This window comes from Diaphorina citri, unplaced genomic scaffold, assembly GCF_000475195.1.
Source record: "Diaphorina citri unplaced genomic scaffold, Diaci psyllid genome assembly version 1.1 scaffold167, whole genome shotgun sequence".
Lineage (NCBI taxonomy): Eukaryota > Metazoa > Arthropoda > Insecta > Hemiptera > Psyllidae > Diaphorina > Diaphorina citri.
The window spans coordinates 236,067-257,230 of NW_007377604.1; the positions used below are offsets into that span (position 1 = coordinate 236,067).

At 40.3% G+C, this 21,164-nt stretch overlaps 4 protein-coding genes across 4 annotated transcripts in view; 2 read left to right on the plus strand and 2 right to left on the minus strand.

Annotated features, from left to right (window-relative positions):
- Nucleotides 1-481: 481 nt before the first annotated feature.
- On the minus strand, nucleotides 482-5,904 carry LOC113465827 (adenylate cyclase, terminal-differentiation specific-like). The gene is made up of 5 exons (XM_026820685.1): nucleotides 5,869-5,904; nucleotides 5,433-5,637; nucleotides 5,058-5,116; nucleotides 4,925-4,966; nucleotides 482-774 (listed from the first exon to the last, which is right to left on the minus strand). Exons 1-5 carry the CDS (start codon nucleotides 5,902-5,904, stop codon nucleotides 499-501), a joined length of 618 nt encoding a protein of 205 aa, XP_026676486.1. The 3' UTR covers nucleotides 482-498.
- A 560-nt stretch (nucleotides 5,905-6,464) lies between these two features.
- On the plus strand, nucleotides 6,465-7,621 carry LOC113465828 (zinc finger CCCH domain-containing protein 15-like). Its single transcript, XM_026820686.1, has 2 exons — nucleotides 6,465-6,686; nucleotides 7,529-7,621. The coding sequence occupies exons 1-2, from the start codon at nucleotides 6,567-6,569 to the stop codon at nucleotides 7,619-7,621; spliced, it is 213 nt and encodes a 70-aa protein (XP_026676487.1). The 5' UTR covers nucleotides 6,465-6,566.
- A 1,792-nt stretch (nucleotides 7,622-9,413) lies between these two features.
- LOC103505344 (10 kDa chaperonin-like) lies at nucleotides 9,414-11,192 on the minus strand. The gene is made up of 2 exons (XM_008469673.3): nucleotides 10,812-11,192; nucleotides 9,414-10,386 (listed from the first exon to the last, which is right to left on the minus strand). The coding sequence occupies exons 1-2, from the start codon at nucleotides 10,915-10,917 to the stop codon at nucleotides 10,157-10,159; spliced, it is 336 nt and encodes a 111-aa protein (XP_008467895.1). The 5' UTR covers nucleotides 10,918-11,192; the 3' UTR covers nucleotides 9,414-10,156.
- Nucleotides 11,193-19,764: 8,572 nt separating this feature from the next.
- The window catches only part of LOC103505356 (putative ammonium transporter 1), a 21,709-nt gene continuing 20,309 nt past the window's right edge, over nucleotides 19,765-21,164 (plus strand). Inside the window, exon 1 of the mRNA XM_026820687.1 lies at nucleotides 19,765-20,020. Within this exon, the coding sequence (XP_026676488.1) occupies nucleotides 19,873-20,020 (148 nt within the window). The 5' untranslated portion in view covers nucleotides 19,765-19,872. The remainder of the gene's footprint in view (nucleotides 20,021-21,164) is intronic.

Genomic DNA, 21,164 nt, shown 5'->3' on the forward strand with positions numbered 1-21,164 from the left:
CCCCCCTCTCTCCCCCTCTCTCTCTGTCCCCGCCGGCACTCATCACTCCCCCAGCGATACTCTGGTCCGTCTCCCCACCCTGGCCACTGAATATCATTATATTACACTGCTAAAACCCTCATAAAACACTTACTGGCCACATGTTTCTGCACACTGAGCATCTGTTCCCGAACCACTGAATATCATTATATTACACTGCTAAAACCCTCATAAAACACTTACTGGCCACATGTTTCTGCACACTGAGCATCTGTTCCCGACTGTACCCGCCGGCACTCATCACGCCCCCCGCGTTACTCTGGTCCGTCTCCCCACCTCCGCCTCCTCCACTGAATATCATTATATTACACTGCTAAAACCCTCATAAAACACTTACTGGCCACATGTTTCTGCACACTGAGCATCTGTTCCCGACTGTACCCGCCGGCACTCATCACGCCCCCCGCGTTACTCTGGTCCGTCTCCCCACCTCCGCCTCCTCCACTGAATATCATTATATTACACTGCTAAAACCCTCATAAAACACTTACTGGCCACATGTTTCTGCACACTGAGCATCTGTTCCCGACTGTACCCGCCGGCGCTCATCACGCCCCCCGCGTTACTCTGGTCCGTCTCCCCACCTCCACCTCCTCCACTGTTGAGGTTTCTCTCGTTATCGTACGTCACCACTGGTTTCCCATTGGAACTCTTCGACAGTTTGGATTTGGTTTTCTTCGACGGAGACTTGGGCGTGGCGAACTTGTTGTTCCGGTTCGGACTCTTGTTGTTTTCCTGGGAGGAAGAGAAAGTATAGCCATTTTATGATGTGACTTTTTTTAATTCATCCAAGGAGATATGAATTTGGATCTTTAACACCCTGGCTGCGAAAGCATTGTTTACCCACAGAAACCCATGTTTCGAAGTTTACCCACAGAAACCCATGTCGTTCTTTTTAAGACTCAGCGCTTGCAGGAGTTTGGGGTACACTCGAGCCTCATAAGGCGAGAATCGAGTATCTGCTTTGAAAGATGGGTGAACATGGAAACTGATTACAAAAGGTACTTACTTCGGAATGCTGTGAAGCCCCTAAAAGTTTTGAGACGGTTTTACCACAAATTTTCAATTAGCTGTCGAACCATTCTGTGGGTGAGATGAAATGAGAAGTCCAGTTGTTGAGGATGCAGAGGATGATATCAGAAGGTGTTTATTAAATTTTCATTTTTATTTGGAGAGAATGGAGCGAATGAATGTAAGAAAGAAACACGTGCTGCCTGTAGTATTCACGGCGCACGCCACAATTCAAATCAATGACCTGGGATTATAAAATCTAGCTCTTGACGGCGTTTTAACTTACCTTGACGATCCTGATGCTTTAATGTTCGTTCTCGGAACGGCTGGCTTTCTCCTATCCAGTCTTCCTTCTCTCTTCGATTTCGGGACGATAAGACCATAGCAGTTACAGTTCCCTCTGTTAAACTTCTTAAAATATTATTACTTACAGTGTAACAAAAGAACATAAAAAAATCATATGAATGAACATAAAAAATAGTATAACCATCCGTAAAAGCAAAGCTTGTAAAAAAAAAGCCCCTAAAAAAAGTAAAAAAAACAGAATTTTTTGCATATTTTTTTGAAAAACTTCGCCTGCGGCGCTCAAAAGTCGATCGGGCTACATTTCTGAAATATTGGGGGGGGGTGCTCCCATGTACACATGTGGCCCACAAAGGACCTTCAAATGTAGCATGTAGCCCGTATACACATGGAAGTTGGAAACCCCTGCCCTAGGCCTTTCTCTAATTTAAATTGATCCCAAGGACAGGCTAAACCTAGACTCTTGACAAACGGAGTGTGCCCGAAGGCATGTGATGTGTTCTAATCTACCTACTCAAGACCTCCATTGTTACAGTTCCCTCTATCAAACCTCTTGAAGAAAAAGCCCCTGTAATACCTACACAGTTCTATTGGTGTTGATATACATCAGATTCAAACTACCAGGGGTGCCAAACGAGGGACTAGGGGTACTCAAACTGTGCCCACCCGGCGTCACCCAACTGCGGGCACCCACCAAACCCTGTTGGGACCCAGGGGTGACCAAACTTTGGGTTCCAGGATTGACGCAACTTTGGGGTCTGGGAATCACAAAACTATTCTGGGATCCAGGGCTGACTAAACTTTGAGAATCAGGAGTAGCCAAAGTGCGGGCACCAGGGATACCCAAACTATGTTGGGATTCAGGGGTGACCAAACCGTCGCGGTCGGGGATATCTTTAGGCGTGGACGAGGACAGATAGGACACGCCGGACAGGTCTTGTCGAATGACGGAGGGATTGGGACTGGAAGGAGGAGGGGGGGGTGACAGAGGAGGGGGAGAGGACGATAAAGGGGAAAAGATAGAGATGGAAAACGGGGGGAAAGGATGAGAGAGAGAGAGAGACAGGGGGAGAGAGAGAGAGAGGGGGGGGGAGAGAGATACCATAACATAACATGGTATCATGGAAACTGATTACAAAAAATCACATTGATTCATAATTTTTTAGCCTACTTTTTACTTTTAACCTAATATTTCCCCATTTGTATGTTGCAAATGTGGGGATCTTTGACCATTAGGCCATTTTCCCTCAACTATTTATACAGGGTGAGCCAGAAAAAAAAAGACAACGGCTCAGGGTAGGTACATCTTATCATTTTCCCATTGGAACTCTTGGAAAATGACCCAGAGAACCTTGTTGGAAATAAATGAGATTTACCTACCGTGAGCCAATGTTAGTGTTTTTTCTAGCGCACCCTGTATAGTTACTCATTTCAATTGGGTTTAAACTCACCTAGCATTGAGAGGTGACATGATCGTGTGCAGACCGCTACGGGTCCGGTACTGTTTTCCTACTCGAGGGGGTGCGGGTTTGAACTGAGCCGTATCGTCCGGGGTGAACTGTTTCCCGCCGCCACTGCCTGAGTGATTGTTGGTGTTGATGTTGTTCAGATGTTGCACCGGGGTACTGAAGAGAAACAGATGATTCGAAATCATTACTTCATAAGTTCATGACTCACAATTGAATGGCCCTTTTTAGCCCATCCTTCCTTTTTTATTACGATAGTAATAAAAAGGTATAAGGGACGGGCTATTGTATTCGCTTCGGTGTCGTCTGTGTCTGTCCCCATAGAAGGACTTATCCAAACCTGGTCGACAAATGAGCTCTGATCTCGAAATTTGTCGCGACGATCTATAAACTGAAAGCGATAAAGTTCTAGATAACACTTCAGTCGTTATTTTAAGACCGGTTTTAGCGTCACCTGTGTTAAGCTACGCCGAGCAAGGCCAATAAATGGATGGGTGACTTTAACATTATATAGAGAGTGAAAACGAGAGGAGAAAACTAAAAAAAAATAAAAAAAAAAAAAATAATAAAAGTAGGGGTAAAAAGATGATAATTATACATAATGGGAAATCATTTTTCCCCATCCGTGGCACAAGGTCTGCTTGTACAGATGGGTATACCATTTATATATAAAAAAAATGTGTGTTCTGAGGGTTTTGTCGATCAAAAATAGATGGAAACTTGTTAAATTAAATAATAATAATGATTAAAAACTCACCAATTGATAAGCGGACTATCAGGGGGGAGCTGTTGACCCATCAGGGGCGGCTCGGAGGCCTGGTTCATGGGGGTCTGGGGTACAGGGGCCCCACCAGAGGGGGCCGTGGGGGCCCCGGCACAGCTGTACACGCCAGGGGCCGAGCTACTGTGACAGTACATGAAGTTATCGAGTTGGTTGATATTGAACAGGGTGGCTGGGTCTAAACAGGGCGGAATTGGGGGGAGCTGCTTGTCTGTGAAATCAAAAGAAATGGACTTTGAATATTGTGTCAGGATTTTTCAAGTCTTGAGCCAACCGTTCGACTGAGGAGATAGTGGGAACTTTCAAGGTGACAAAAGCAAACTCGAAGACATTCAATTGATGCAAAATCACACTCAGAGCAAACATTATACCTTTTTATTTCTTTATAATGAAGTACAACAAATCTTCAAAATGTACAAAATCTTAATCACATTTCAAACTTGGAAATCTCTTCTTTCAAACTTTGCTCTTTCTGTGATGTTCTTGATTCCCAGCCTCTCATGTATCCACTCTCTCACGTGGTAAGTATCTCCCATGTCCCTCTCCCAAGGCATGGTATTGGCAGGCCGACTGAAGTGACGAGATGGAGCAGAGTTTGGACAAAACTGAACGAAAGCTACGGGGCAACTACTGTACACTTATACAGGGAGGTGCCACGTTAAAATTGTGGTGTTCATATACATCCCTAATAAACAGTAGACCATACAGGCTACATGTTACATTGTTCATATATTCTCACCTGTTTTGTCTGTCGTGTTATTGGCCGGTGTGCTCAAGTTCTGCTGTGCCGAGTGGTTTGTCATGAGCGGAGTGCTCAGCGTGTGATTCATGCTGGGTTTCGGGTTCACCGGGGGAGGTAGTTCAGTCCGATTGCACAACATCTCAAAACTCGACCAGATGAACGGGTTAAGCTTGAGAATCTTCCGATTCAGCTCGTTGGCCACCTGTGAACAGAAAAGGGTAAAGTTGAATCACCATTGGCCTCTTTTGTTTATTGGCCTCTGAGTTTAAATTTGGTTTAACTGCTCTGTAACTTACCTTGACCGAGTAGTTATTGTTGGAGATGGTGAAGAGACGGCACTGTATTCTGACCTGACTGCCCTGTAGAGGGGGCAGGGAGCTCTGTAACTTACCTTGACCGAGTAGTTATTGTTGGAGATGGTGAAGAGACGGCACTGTATTCTGACTGCCCTGTAGAGGGGGCAGGGAGCTCTGTAACTTACCTTGACCGAGTAGTTATTGTTGGAGATGGTGAAGAGACGACTGGAACGTCGCACTGTATTCTGACTGCCCTGTAGAGGGGGCAGGGAGCTCTGTAACTTACCTTGACCGAGTAGTTATTGTTGGAGATGGTGAAGAGACGGCTGGAGCGTCGCACTGTATTCTGACTGCCCTGTAGAGGGGGGCAGGGGGCTCTGTAACTTACCTTGACCGAGTAGTTATTGTTGGAGACGGCTAGAGCGTCGCACTGTATTCTGACTGCCCTGTAGAGGGGGCAGGGGGCTCTGTAACTTACCTTGACCGAGTAGTTATTGTTGGAGATGGTGAAGAGAATTCAAACTTTGCTCTTTCTGTGATGTTCTCAATCCCCAGCCTCTCATGTATTCACTCTCTCACGCAGTAAGTATCTCCCATGTCCCTCTCCCAAGGCATGGTAATGGCAGGCCTACTGAAGTGACGAGATGGAGCAGAGTTTGGACAAAACCAAACGAAAGCTACGGGGCAACTACTGTACACTTATACAGGGAGGTGCCACGTTACAATTGTGGTGTTTGTCCCAAATAAACAGTAGACCATACAGGCTACATGTTACATTGTTCATATATTCTCACCTGTTTTGTCTGTCGTGTTATTGGCCGGTGTGCTCAAGTTCTGCTGTACCGAGTGGTTTGTCATGAGCGGAGTGCTCAGCGTGTGATTCATGCTGGGTTTTGGGTTCACCGGGGGCGGTAGTTCAGTCCGATTGCACAACATCTCAAAACTCGACCAAATGAACGGGTTAAGCTTGAGAATCTTCCGATTCAGCTCATTGGCCACCTGTGAACAGAAAAGGGTAAAGTTGAATCACCATTGGCCTCTTTTATTTATTGGCCTCTGAGTTTAAATTTGGTTTAACTTTCAGATCAACAGAGTTTCAATTTGAATTTCACACACTTAAAAGGTGTTCCAGATCGAGGCTTGGCAAATTCATGTTTGGTTCACTTTTTTTTTTTTTAAGGACAAAAGTTTTGAAAATGCTCAGGAGAAGTTCCTACAGTGGTTACCTACCTTGTCTCTTTCAGTCTGGTAACAAATTTCCGACATGGTTTAACTTTCAGATCAAAGGATCTGATTGGCTGAAAAGTTTGAAATGAGCCAATCATATTGCTTCATCCAAAAGTTTAAACTTAATCTAAGTAACATTGATGTGATTCCTGACCATAATCTCTGTTCTTCAGGGCACAAGCTTTTTAACTTTTTTCATTCAAAGAGTCCAGATTCCTCATGAGTTTCAATTTGAATTTCAAACACATAAAAGGTGTTCCAGGTCGAGGCTCGGCAAATTCATGTTTGGTTCACTTGTCTTTTGTCTTGTCTTTTTTTTTTCAAGGACAAAAGTTTTGAAAATGCTCAGGAGAAGTTCCTACAGTGGTTACCTACCTTGTCTCTTTCAGTCTGGTAACAAATTTCCGACACTTTTGAGAAACTACTTATCTCTGCATGTAGGTACTGTCTGTAAACTGTAAACTTTTTTATTATTATTATTAATGAAATATGGCCAAAGTAAATTACCATCAAATCAGAAGAGGAGAGAAAAAAAAAGTCCCCAGTGTATCATTTTAGAAAATATTGAATGAGTAAACAACACTTTACAATTTACAACACATCTTCATGTTTTCTCTTTTCCTTCCACAGGTGCTAAATGTAAATTCTCCCATGACTTGACCATAGAAAGGAAGGCGGAGAAGAGGAGTTTGTACGTGGACATGCGGGATGATGGAGAGGATGTGAACGAGACAATGGAAAATTGGGACGAGGACAAACTGAAGGAAGTTGTCGAGAAGAAGCATGGAGAAGCGGAAAAGAAACGTCCTACTACTACCATTGTAAGATCATCACATGATTATTTATATAAAAAAAAAAAAAAAAAAAAAAAAATATCAGGCATATAAATAAAATAAAACAGTGGTTACCTACCTTGTCTCTTTCAGTCTGATAACAAATTTCCGACAAGAGTCGCAACACAAACACAGCATGCTCCCCATACTCGGACACAATATTTTCAATGTTCAACTGCTCGCTGTGAACTTCCTCGTCACTGCTTGAGCTGCCTCGTAAAATAGTTTCCGCCTCGGACAAACTGAAAAGTCAAAGTCATACAATACTATCAGAACCTCATAACACATCATTGTATGAAAAAAAGTGCACAATACAATGGAATGAAACTTTTTAATCAACTATCATCCTATCAATAGGTTTAATAGGTACTTAACCAGCTTGTTCTTTAATTTCCTTACTGTCTAACCATTTTGACTTGGTGGGGGCAGAGCACTCCCACCCTCCTTACTTAATATCCTTCATATCTGAGTTTTTTCTTACAATAAATGGGTCCAGTATGTAATACTTCTAGTGGTAGTTTTTGTTATCAAATGTTTCCTCTTCCACTTTAGTAAAAAGATTTATCATTCTATGAAAGAACATGTTACAAAAAAAAAAAGCATTTTATAGTATTGAAGAGTTTTTAGAAGATATTAAGAGATAGTTAGGTATTAATACAGTTAGGGATTTTAATGTAACCCTTCTTCTAGTGTCACTTACTTTTCAAACTCCAAACAGCACTTTGCAAGAAGGAATTTGCACTGTGGTGTAATGCCACTTTAGTTCTCAGTTCATGTTTCCCTGTTTTGATTTTCCAATTTCATAATTCAAATTATTTTCCTTCTTTCAGATTTGCAAATATTTCATTGAAGCCGTGGAGAATAGTAAATATGGTTGGTTCTGGTCGTGTCCAAACGGTCCATGCACCTTTGAAAATGGATGAGAAAGGAAATACGCTTTGGAGGGAATTTTTAATACATAGTGTGTATTATAGTATGAGTGAAAAATGAGTCTGGAAAAGCCAAAAACACGGAGTGAAAATGAAGAAGTTTGGATAAGCAAACAGACACTTTTGAGAGTATTTTAATAAGTAGTACTCATGAACTCATGAAAACGGATGAAAAAATGCGCTTTTGAGAGTGAAAGAAAATAGAAGGAACACGACAATATTGACAATGAAATTGAATGTGTGGGATATTCACTGGTGTGATATTTGAAGTGAAATATTTTGTTGAAAAGACTTGAAAAACTTTTGTTCACAAAGATTGAGAGAAAGAGAATTCCATTACATATTTGATTAAAGATCACAGTGCCATTTGAAATCCATCTTATGTGAAATCTAAATGGATATAATTTGGGATTTCTTTCAACTGCCTAAGCCATATCAGTACAGTAATTCAGTAACCCTATTGAATCTGTAGTGATTTCATTCAAACTGACATGAATGGTGTAACTTTGTTTATAGCAGTAATTTAAGCAGGTGTAGATATTATAAATATAGAACCCCCTCCCCTTCTAAAGTACCAACTAAAGTTCTACACTATTTACGTTGATCGAGTTGGTCTGAAACTGTGAAATTCTTTGACCTTACCCTTATTTTTTGGGTTTTCAGTCAATGTCAATCTACTTGTAGTGTAGATGCACCTCATATGTTTATCCCCCCTTATAGGTACTGTAGTGTACCAGCAAGTTCTACACCCAAAAAACCCATGAAGTACCATAACAGCAAACTCCAATTTCGTATTTTTGAATCCCTACTCATACGTTTATTTTGAAATATTTATATTGTGTAACAATTTTATTGTATGTTTACCATTTGACCATTATTCTTCATCTTTTGCAAGATATTCAAATGGGTTTTAATCAGTTCATTTCCATACTCTTGATGTTGTAAACTCAAGTCAAACAGAAAGTAAAAATCATATTTGCCCACAAGTCTTTTCTTTTTTTGGTACTAAATTTTTACTATGTCTGAAAATGTTCATTTGGTTATTTAAAATAACGAGGAAATAAAAGTGGTTGATTTTGAATTATTGTACATGTTTAATTGATTTTGTTTTCATTTTCTGTCCCCTTATAGATACTGTAGTGTACCAGCAAGTTCTACACCCAGAAAAGACATGAAGTACCATAACAGCAAACTCCAATTTTGTATTTTTGAATCCCAAGCCCTACTCATACGTTTATTTTGAAATATTTATATTGTGTAACAATTTTATTGTATGTTTACCATTTGACCATCATTCTTCATCTTTTGCAAGATATTCAAATGGGTTTTAATCAGTTCATTTCCATACTCTTGATGTTGTAAACTGAAGTCAAGCAAAAAAAAAAAAAAGTAAAAATCATATTTGCCCACAAGTCTTTTCTTTTTTGGTACTAAATTTTTACTATGTCTGAAAATGTTCATTTTTGGTTATTTAAAATAACGAGGAAATAAAAGTGGTTGATTTTGAATTATTGTACATGTTTAATTGATTTTGTTTTCATTTTCTGTCCCAAAATCAAAGAGTGGGAGGACAGGATAGGAGGAAGTCAGACATTTCAAGTTATCTGATCACCAAATATTATCACCAGTTGAATGTTGAATCTTTATCTGATTAAGATAAAGATTGCCTGGAGTGAAAATCAAACCCACAACCACTTACTTTTTCTTCAAATCTGGTTTTCTAAGTAACTGACTAGCTGATAGGTAATCCTGGAGAGTAGGGAAGAAAAAAAAAGAAATACAGAACTTAGTAATAGAAAAATTGATCATATGCAGTTCTTTATTCCAGTTTTATAATCTACAAACTAAAATAAACTGATGAGATGTAAAGGAAAACAAAAATAGGTAATAGAAAGTAATAGGTATGGGAAGAAAATGAACATGAGAAAACAAAATCTTTGGAAGAAATATCCTGCCTTCAATAGCTTGCAAACAGGAAGATCATACTAAGCTTTTGAAGAGGGAACTAAAATTAGAGGAAATAATTCTTCTGAGACCCAGAATCAAAATTGAATTTTCCTTATCAGGTCCAACAACCAGCCTTGGAATTTTGGGGTTGATTTTGGGTCAACCAATGTCTCAACTAAAAACAACTGTGCTTATGTATGTTGCTTGAATAGAACAGAGTCCCTTTACTCCCACAGTAGGACACTATTAAATCTCCTGTTTATCAGCCAAATGTCTTGACCACTGCACTACCAAAGCAAACTGAACCAGTATACTGTGGATATTCTTCTACATCACAGAATAACCCAAAACTACCGTCTAACACCAATTTGAAATCTTGAAAGTCCTAAATGAAAAACTCATTGGATCAAGGAACTAGTGAAAAAATCTGTCTACCCTTCAGGAAGGTTACAGGAAAGTTAACACTTCCCTAGGGTAACATACCATCTACAAAGCAAAACTACAACTACAGTACTCTTCAAACTAAACAATATAAATGAGAAATAACCAGTAACAAAATAATACACAAACAAATTGTACAAATTAAGAATCTTTCTCTATCACAGCTAGTAAATCAGCTTCCTTGAACAAGTGCAATTCTTGGCCTTCGACTTCAATTTTGGTGCCACCAAATTTGGGTAGAAGTACTTTGTCTCCTACGTTGACAACGGGTTTGATGTATTCACCGTTGGGTGTTCTTGCTCCAGGCCCGACAGCAACTACTACAGCATTGTTGACTTCTTGTTGAGCTTTCTCGGGAATGAGAACTCCACCTGGAAACAAGAGATAGATAGATAGATAGTTTATTGATTATGACTTCTGTACATCAAGTACAAATCTGCACTTATACCTTGTTACTCTTGATGGAGAAAATATAGACAATGGACAGAACTTAAACATGATTCTGGTCACTTGGTCTGAAAGAGATCTAGATCTGTCAGCCCATAGGAATGTGTGAGGTGGGAAAAGCTTCCATCTTCCCGTCTCTTGGATAGTCTGAAGCCTGTTAAGAACTTTTCCAACCACAAACATTCTATCTGATGGACAGTCTAAGACTGAATGGCTGGTCTGATATTGAAAGCCCAAGGGTTACTTCAAGAAGTTGCAGGTCAAATTTCTACCCCTTGGATCCCCACAAACCAGAGCTCTACCCCACCATCCCCCACATTTGCATTGCATAACCCAACATCCCTCTCACCTTTAGTTTTGGTCAATGGTTCGTCCTTGATAACTAGGATTCGGTCCAGCAGAGGTCTGAATTTCTGGGAGAGGGTTCTCAGTTTGGGAGCTGCGTTAGCTGCCATTGTTTAGCGTGAAAGGGTTGGAAAGATGATGAAATGCAATAGGCCGGGTCACCGGATATCACGTGTTACCAAACTTCGATCCTCGATATTTTGACCGCTGCAAACACTTCTCGTTCCACAAGGAAAGAACTTGACGGCTTATTATTTTGACAGAACTAAAGAATATTCAGTAAAGCACAGCAAAGTCGGTAAATTTCACTGGTAAAGGCGAATTTTTTCGGAACTTTTCCAAAAATTTGAAATTTCTAGAAAAATGAACTTTGGAATCGTTTGATTAAATGTGTAGTGCAAATTGCATATGTGATTATGTGAAAATATTTGGAAGGGGTTTTTCGAAATGGGCAGTTCAAAAAGATTCGTTTACAAGATCGATAATTCGTACACCTACAGTAGCGCTTGCTTTCAAGTAACTTAGGTCGGGGTTCGATTCCCGCCCATGGTGGATTTTATCCTTATCAGATATAGGGCTGACTGATAAGATTCATTTTCATTTCAGTCTTTTCTTAAGGCATTATGGTGCTTCCATGGAACCTAAGACCTTGTTTGGACTGCAGGAAAAAAGAAACTTTTCAGTCCCATTCTGGCAGGATAAACAAGGTATATTCTATTCTGTTCTAATTCAATATCTCTGCTTATAAATCATGATTAATAACTTTAGTTTAGTTTAAAGAGATTTTAACACTACAGACAGAAGTGGTTTACTTTCCTTAGCCCTATAGCAGAGGTTTCCAACTAGCGGCCCGCGGGCCACTTGTGGCCCGGTGGCCCGCGAATCTTTTTGGGATTTGCACAAACTTACCTAAATCTAAAGAAAAGGTTTGGAACACCCCCTTTAGTGTTCAGCTACAATTAGGAGAATACTTTTTAAAAATTTCACCTGCGACACTCAAAAATCGATTGGACTGCATTTTTGAAAAGTCGGGGGGGGGGGTTCCTACAATGCCCCCCTATGTACATATGTGGCCCGCGAAGTACCTCCCGATGTAGCATGTGGCCCGCATACACATGGAAGTTGGAAACCCCTGCCCTATAGGAAGGAAAGTAAAGTAATCAGCTGAAATTTTCGATAGTCAGTTTTATTTAAATTTCTTTCTTTTCTGTAATTAACTTCTTAACTAGCCAGTCTAGTTAGCATGGTTTGTAGAGCGTCTACCTTGTTAGCGCAAGGTCGCGGGTTCGATTCCTGCCCGAGGTGGATTTTGTTCTGAACGGATAATGTTCGTTCTCGGAACGGCTGGTTTTCTCCTATCCTGTCTTTCTTCGATTTCGGAACGATAAGACCTTTTAGCAGGTACAGTTTCCTCTGTCAAACCTCCTAAAAGAAGAAAAATTGAAAAAGTAATATTATTTTATTTGATAACATATTACGAATACGCTCGTAGGTCAGTGTGCTTTTTACCAACTAATTGGCCCATCTTCGAATGCCAACAAACTCTCACCATTCTTCCACCTCCTTCTACTGCCCCTAATAAAGGTTTAAGTAGGTAGATAAAATAAAAATACAGACACAGACTCTGTTGTCAATACTCAGCACTGAACTTTAAAAGCTCATTTTGATGAAGAGATCTTCATGCTTGGTGTTTTTGTGCCCTTTTACTTATGCAAAAGATTCAAACACCTCTGTTGTGCTTACATCTTTTTCCTAGAAAATGTAAATGCAGTTTTTTTGTGTCATTATGTCACAACTTTGGTGCTCACTGCAGCATTGTAGGATTTTCCCAATATCTCAATAATCCTAACATCCAATGTTTACCTACCATGCCTATTTTTGTTTTTACCTTATTTGTATCATGTTAAATCCATAAAATACACCAGACTTTGTTTAGACTGCTGGGGTAAAGGGACTCTTTAGTCTCATTCGAGCAGGATAAACAAGGTTTATTCTATTCTATTCTATTCTATTCTATTCTATTCTATTCTATTCTATTCTATTCTAATTTCTCTTGTCCACTCTGTGTCACCAGGAATGCGTGGCGGACCGGGCTACCTGGGCTGTATCAATGGTACGCAAGCTATCCTACACCGAGGCTCGTAACATAGTTGAGTCCGTGTTCACACGATGTTACAACGATCTAGAGCCGATAGGCCGACGTATTAAACCACGCAGCAAGTGCTTTTTACCAACTAATTGGCCCATCTTCGAATGCCAACAAACTCTCACCATTCTTCCACCTCCTTCTACTGCCCCTAATAAACATTATTTTCTCTTATTAAATAAATATTTTTGTTTTTACTCTATGTGTATCATGTTAAACCCATAAATTACACCAGACCTTGTTTAGACTGCTGGGGTAAAGGGACTCTTTAGTCTCATTCGAGCAGGATAAACAAGGTTTATTCTATTCTATTCTATTCTATTCTAATTTCTCTTGTCCACTCTGTGTCAATAGGAATGCGTGGCGGACCGGGCTACCTGGGCTGTCTCAATGGTACGCAAGCTGTCCTACGCCGAGGCTCGTAACATAGTTGAGTCCGTGTTCACACGATGTTACAACGATCTAGAGCCGATAGGCCGACGTATTAAACCACGCAGCAATGATGCAGAGCTAGCGCTGAGTGAGGGGGTGCAACTCGGGTATGATCATTACCTGTGAGACACCCTGTAAGTAGAATGGAATATATGAACACTGTGTGAGACACCCTGTAAGTAGAATGAAATACATGAACGCTATATGAGACACCCTGTAAGTAGAATGGAATAGAATATAGTCCAGGGGTGGCCACTAACCTTACCTTGGGGAGCCGCAATCCCATAAAGCCGTATTACCTGTGAGACACCCCGTAAGTAGAATGGAATATATGAACACTGTGTGAGACACCCTGTAAGTAGAATGGAATATATGAACGCTGTGTGAGACACCCTGTAAGTAGAATGGAATAGAATATAGTCCAGGGGTGGCCACTAACCTTACCTTGGGGAGCCGCAATCCCATAAAGCCGATTCGGGGCGTGCCACGGGCGAAATTTTTGAAATTTTGGTCTACAATCTTTAGAATTCAGTCTCAAGGAAATTCTGATCTTCAGAGAAATTTTTCAACAAGTATGAAACTTGATTGGAGAGCCGCACAAGATCGTCTCGCGAGCCACTTTTATGGCCACCCCTTTAATATACGTACACAATGTGTGAGACACCCTGTCTGTAGAATGGAGTTTACAAACACTATTTCTGAAGCCAGCCTAGTTAGCTTGGTGGGTAGCGCGTCTGTCTTGTAAGCGCTAGGTTGCGGGTTCGATTCCCGCCCGGGGGCGAACAAATATAGGTGAGGTTTGTTGTTGGAACGGCTGGGATTATCCTGTAAACTTGGTTTAAGCTAAAAGGGTTAGTTATTAAACTTATTATTATTTTCTGTGATACACACAAAATTTGTCGTTTTGTCCTTGGCATTTTGAAGGCCATGTTAAAGCACTAATGAGTCAAATTATTACTCAAAAATTGTTCAACTTGACATTATGTTTTAATAATCCAAATACTTATGAGTACAATATACCTACGCCTATTTTATTGTTCCTACTAATCTATCTAGTATTTAAGTACATCTTACTTAGACCAGGTGTGTACAAACATGCAGACACTGCGGGCCACACTTTAGACCAGGTGTGTACAAACATGCAGACACTGCGGGCCACACTTATGGTGGATTCCACCAATGACTTAATAAGAGATTTCACTAATGGGAGAATTTTTAAAGGATATATTAATAATCCCAAAAGGAGTTTTTATTTTGTAATGATCCAAAAAGGAGGAGTTTTAAAAAACTCCTGTTTGGACAGTTAAAAACTCCTTTTTGGATAAAAAAAAAAATTCTCCCATTAGTGAAATCTCTTATTAAGTCATTGGTGAAATCCACCATTGTTTTTTTTTTTATTATTATTATTATATTATTAATGATAATTTAACCGCGACCATAAGAGCGGACCCAACTTCGCGGGCCAAAGATACTTGTGGACCTTAGTTTGTACACGTCTCCTCTGTACTGTAGGTTCAATTCTATCTATCCGGGATATAGATAGCGCCATTCTAATGTTATCACATGTTATAATCGAATCTAGGATTTACCTGTGTTGCTATTTCTAGGATTGAGCCGCTGTTAAAGATAATAGATTTATGATCCTCTTTGTTACATACCTACGAGTGTTTTTTCCTCCTGTCACTCCTTCGCTCTAGAGCAGGGATTCCCAAAATATGGCCCGCAGACCACTGGAGGTCCACGAGAAAGTGTCCAATTGGTCGACGAAGTGGTCCCAAGAGAGAAAAAAAAAAAAAAAAAAAAAATTTTTTTTTTTTAAAAAAAAAAAAAAAAAATTTTTTAAAAAAAAAAAAAAAAAAAAAAAAAAAAAAAAAAAATGATTTTTTATTCAGGGGGAAAAAAGTCAATTTCCCCCCCCCCTAACTTATGTTGAAAGTAGCAGTACGTGTCAATTTTGTATTTTCATTAAATAAGAATGGGAGGGGGGGTGCTGAGTGGTCTATGGAAAATCATGAAATTGAAAAGTGGCCCGTGGCTTGTTTAAGTTTTGGAATCGCTGCCTTAGAGTAATCTAAGATACTATGAAATCTATGAATGGTTCAATGATACCTAGTCACGTGGTACACAAGTGCTCGTAAGTTGAGGCAGGTATTTGGAACTAAAAGCCCGTTCACACTTATCGTTGGGGGGAAAAAAAAAAATCGTGTAGTTGGAACTGAATCGTGTCGTGTGTAGTGGGAACACTCTCATTTAAATTGTTTTGTCTACAAGGACATTTTGTATCGTTTGGGGGGGAAAAAATCGTGTTGTGGGAAGTGGGAACACTCTCATTTAAATTACATTGCCTAATACAGGACATTCGGGGAAAAAAATTCGGTTGAAACTCACGACAAGTGGGACCAGGCTCTAAGACCAGGCTAGCTGCTTGTCCCGACTTTCTCTATGGAGAAAATGCCTTGTAAGCGCTAGCTCGCGGGTTCAATTCCCGTCCGGGGCGGATTTTATCCTGAACGGATAAGGTTTGTTCTCGGAACGGCTGGCTTTCTGCTATCTTGCATTCCTTCTCTCTTCGCTTTCGGGACGATAAGACCTTAGCAGTTACAATTCCATCTATCAAACCTCGAAAAAAACTATAGAGAAAATGAAATTTTCCGGGAATCATGTTACTATTTCTATGACTATTGTCTGATCAATCTGATTGGCTGAATTTTTTGAAATCAACCAATCAAATTACTCAATCCATAGCCGAGTTTAAACTCTATGGCCCTCCTGGTCGTTAATTGTCTTCAGATTGCCCAATGCGTCGCTTACATAACTATATACCTAATTAATCAGGGATTCAGGGAAAGAAGACAAATTTTACACGACTTGAAAAAAAAAAAAAATGGGTACCAACTTGATTCTTCGGTAACTTTGTGAAAGTCCATTTAACTGTTGGATTGTATAAGTTGTATCACTTTTTAGGAAGTGACGTGAAATAGTATTCTGTTTTCACGTAACCCAACAGTTAAAAAGATGCGTGTTTCACCGCCGTTTGGCCAGCCTAGTTAGCTTAGTTGGTGGTGCGTCTGCCTTGTAATCGCTAGGCCGCGGGTTCGATTCCCGCCCGGGGCGGATTTTATCCTGATGGGATAATGTTCGTTCTCGGAACGGCTGGCACCCTGGCTTCCTTCTCTCTTCGATTTCGGGACGATAAGACCATAGCAGTTACAGTTCCCTCTGTCAAACCTCTTTAAAATGGTTCGATTCCCGCCCGGGGCGGATTTTATCCTGATGGGATAATGTTCGTTCTCGGAACGGCTGGCTTTCTCCTATCCCTCTCTTCCTTCTCTCTTCGATTTCGGGACGATAAGACCATAGCAGTTACAGTTCCCTCTGTTAAACCTCTTTAAAAAAGCTTCCTTCTCTCTTCGATTTCGGGACGATAAGACCATAGCAGTTACAGTTCCCTCTGTCAAACCTCTTTAACCTGGCTTCCTTCTCTCTTCGATTTCGGGACGATAAGACCATAGCAGTTACAGTTCCCTCTGTCAAACCTCTTTAAAATGGTTCGATTCCCGCCCGGGGCGGATTTTATCCTGATGGGATAATGTTCGTTCTCGGAACGGCTGGCTTTCTCCTATCCCTCTCTTCCTTCTCTCTTCGATTTCGGGACGATAAGACCATAGCAGTTACAGTTCCCTCTGTTAAACCTCTTTAAAAAACTCTCTTCCTTCTCTGATTTTGGGACGATAAGACCATAGCAGTTACAGTTCCCTCTGTCAAACCTCTTAACAAAAAAATACATGTGTTTTTTTTTTTTATCCTGATGGGATAATGTTCGTTCTCGGAACGGCTGGCTTTCTCCTATCCTGTCTTCCTTCTCTCTTCGATTTCTCTAGCAGTCACAGTTCCCTCTGTCAAACCTCTTTAAAAAAAAACTTGATATTTGCATTCGCTTAAAAAAGTACAGTTAAAGTTCCTTCTGTCAAACCTCTTAAAAAAAGTGTCTAAGTTTAGTGTGCCTAAATGTCTACTAATGTCCACTTTCCACTAGCATAATGTGTACTATAGTAGATGTCCACTAGTCTAATATTACCTATGTTTACTAGTAGATGTCTACTAATGTGTGTCCACCAGTGGATGTCTTCACAAGTCTTCATTCATTATCACTCTGACTTAATAGACTGTTTCACATAAGACTTCCAGTGTGTTTACTCTCCTCTCTAAGCGGCCATCAGGGAGCTGAGAAATTTTTGTGTAGAAATTTTCACTTTAAAATACAGACCATCGCGCACCGGCGCAAACGACGATAATTAACATGTTAAAGCGCCTTATTAAAAAATAATAATAATAATAAATTGCATTACTTTCTCATTACCTTGTATAGGTTCCCTATACGTAAAGGTAATAGAAAGTAAAAAATACAGATTGCCAGCCTAGTTAGCTGATAGCGCGTCTGCCTTGTAAGCGCTAGGCCGCGGGTTCGATTCCCACCCGGGGCGGATTTTATCCTGAGCAGCTAATGTTCGTTTTCTCGGAACGGCTGGCTTTCTCCTATCCTGTCTCCTTCTCTCTTTGAATTCGGGACGATAAGATCTCAGGGGTTACAGTTCCCTCTGTTAAATCTCTTCAAAAAATACAGACCTACACCTTTTCCAAACCAGCTGTAACACTCGTCGCTAAAAGTCCAGAAGAGGTTAGGACGTGGTTAAACAACCTTTTTTTTTAAAGAGGTTTGACAGAGGGAACTGTAACTGCTATGGTCTTATCGTCCCGAAATCGAAGAGAGAAGGAAGACAGGATAGGAAAAAGCCAGCCGTTCCGAGAACGAACATTATCCCATCAGCTTAGTTGGTAGGATAAAATCCGCCCGGGCGGATTTTATCCTACCAACTAAGCTAACTAGGCTGGCAAAAAAGATCTTTTATTTTCACTGCCCTGACGCAAAGACCAGTCCCTATAATATTTGGTTCATCTACTACACCTCAAAGTTTCCATTATTTTCCCTCAAGTCAAACCATTTTTTTTTTATCAAACAATGTAAAACAAATTCAAACAATACCAACTTGGTAAAACTCTCACCCTGTATGCATTTTATTTTCTTTTTATAGGTAACCTATTGGATAAATTCTTTTTTTTTTTAACTAGATATTTATCAATCTGGTAGAGCTTGCCAACTTATTTACATGAACATCTTTCTAGGTCAGATTAATCTTGTCCTGTCGACCGCCAAATTAGGTAGGTATAGGTACCTATGCCAGCCTAGTTAGCTTGGTTGGTAGCGCGTGTGCCTCGTAAGTGCTAGGCCGCGGGTTCGCTTCCCGTCCGAGGCAAACTTCATCCTAAACAGAAGGTTCGTTCTCGGAACGGCTGGTTTTCTCCTATCCTGTCCTCTCCTTTATTTTAGAACGATAAGACCTCTGTTCTCATAGTTCCCTGATGTAGGTACTATATACTAAACCATCAAGCCTTCCTCGACCCTGTATTTTAGTTTATTATTTTTTTGTTTTTTTTTTTTTTTTTTTTTTTTTGGTGGGCCGTGTGATACAGTTATTCTTTTTCGGATTTTGACCTCAGATTTCGATTTTTCCCAACTTTTTACATAGGAATCGACCATTTATTTATAATTTTTACCCATTTGCAAAAAGCTCGTTCGTTTTTTGAACAATCAGGGGCTCCTCAGGAGCAAAGACCCTCTTTTCTGCATTAACTACCTGTTTGAAAATTCCCTCACTGTCCGCCCCTGCTTAATAATATTCAGCCGTTCCTACCTACTTGAAATTTGTCATCAGTCGACGTACCAGAAATCATAAATTATACACAACGTGACCAGATTTTTTGAGTCTGTAGGTATATGTGTCTAGTTGGTAGGTTGGTACTTCCATACGTATATAATTTCGGAAAAGAAAAAGAAAAAAAACTGTCTAAAGACATCCTACAGGTACCTAGGAGCAAGCGCCCATAAAGTATCCATGCAGTGGCGTAGCGTCCATGTAGGGCGTGTATGGCGGCCATACACTCAAAAATTCCACTCAAATACCCTTAAATATTGACTTTAAAAAATTATTGTAGTCTTATTAGATAGATATTGTGAAAGAAATTAGTGTCCGCCCTACACTTGGAGTTAGACCACGCTACGCCACTGTATCCATGATGGCTACCTTATCCATGTAAGCCATGATATTCATCTTCCATCGTTCTTTTATTTTTGTTAGTGCTTTCGCTAAAGAATTTACAAATTCGGTACCAGTCAATCTAATATTAGATCTTGATCTCCTCTGGTAATTTTGCATCAACTATAGGTCAATGTTAAGTAGGTGGGATTTTGCCCCATCTGTAAGTAATAATTAAGGGACTTTTTTTAAGGGGGGGGGACTTCATACGACCCAACTTCTTTTCCACAGATGTCGGCCGATCGCTGAACCCCATTTAACTCCACACAAACCCCCGCAAAACATCCTTCATCGACACTAGCGCTCGGCCCGTACAGCGGTAACCAAGCGAAATGAACCGGACCTCGGTTGCCGTGACAACGTTATCACCCTCCTCGTTATCAGGAGAGGAGATCTCGGGTAGCGTGGAAGAAGAGTTGGCTGTCCTCAGACAGAATGTGAATGACGTGTTCCTGTTGAGCAATGGGATCATTGTGGCACGTGGGTATTATTATCATGATTTAAGCAACCTCCGTGGCCGAGTGGTCATCACACTCGGCGTCCACGCAGGAGGTCCCAGGTTCGATTTTCCGGCTCTGTGCTTGGAGTTCGGGGGGCACTCAGCCTCGTGAGGACAATTGAGTAGCTACTTTTTAATCGAGTAGCAACCAGTGGCGGCATTACAAGTCAAAGAAACGAGCGATGATAAATATTTTTTTTTTTTTTTTTTTAAACAAGTTTCCATTTATATTTATTCGACAAAAAACTCACTCGGTATACCCATCCGTATAAGCAGAGAAGTGCCACGGATGGGGAAAATATATGATGATTCAGTAGGTAAATGAAAGCCTGCGTAACTTATGTATAATTATATAACCCATCTCACAAACAAATAACCTGTAAAAAGGAAGGCCAAGTTTCTGATCCTAGGATCCGATCTGAATTCGTCAAAAATTTCAGCCGTATCAAAAGACTAAAGGACACGCGGTATACTTCTTTACCAGGACTTCTGGAGACACCGCGCCGGTCTATATGGAACTACTATCTTATACATATACTATCATTCGGACACCGGTATATGATTGTATCTCATACACTTGACACCCTTATGTTTATATTCTATTGAATAAATACCAATACATAAATAGGGTAGGACGACACATATATCATCGACCATCTACCTCCTATTTATTAACAACTAGCGTCTGGTACGTGATCGATCTGACAATGCTATATATAATTATTATAATAGCCTACTACTATTCGACAAAACGTAAAAACCTAAAAAGCTAATAAAGGAAAAAATAAAATAAAGAAAACCTTTACCTACCTCCAATCCTAACAGACATCTTTGATTCCTTCGTCTCGGTCAACACAGCTTAAGCTCAATACCAAAATACCTGCCCTACTTTCTAAAATTAGTACTACGTCTGGCTTTTTACAGCTCCTCCGCAAGCAGAGAATCCTCGCATGTTTCGGAGTCCGGATCCATTCACTCAGAAAACGTCCACCAAGCTTTTCGCGTCAAAATTCTCGCCGTCGACATGTCGTAGCTAGGTTACACGATAATATACTACCACGGCCTGTGTTTATTTATGTTTTTATGTCTTTTTCTCCGACAAAAAAAAAATCTATAATAATAACT

Bases quoted from the DNA above. Each gene is read 5' to 3' on its own strand.
- LOC113465828 (XM_026820686.1), top strand. From the start codon at position 6,567: ATGCGGGATGATGGAGAGGATGTGAACGAGACAATGGAAAATTGGGAC. The intron at 6,687-7,528 runs GTAAGATCATCA...TCCTTCTTTCAG, and splicing joins AACGTCCTACTACTACCATT to ATTTGCAAATATTTCATTGA.
- LOC113465827 (XM_026820685.1), bottom strand. From the start codon at position 5,904: ATGTCGGAAATTTGTTACCAGACTGAAAGAGACAAG. The intron at 4,967-5,057 runs AGCCGTCTCCAA...GTGCGACGCTCC, and splicing joins AGAATACAGTGCGACGCTCT to AGCCGTCTCTTCACCATCTC. The intron at 775-4,924 runs GTAAGTTACAGA...TCTTCCTCCCAG, and splicing joins ACAATAACTACTCGGTCAAG to GAAAACAACAAGAGTCCGAA.
- LOC103505344 (XM_008469673.3), bottom strand. From the start codon at position 10,917: ATGGCAGCTAACGCAGCTCCCAAACTGAGAACCCTCTCCCAGAAATTC. The intron at 10,387-10,811 runs GTGAGAGGGATG...TCTTGTTTCCAG, and splicing joins ACCATTGACCAAAACTAAAG to GTGGAGTTCTCATTCCCGAG.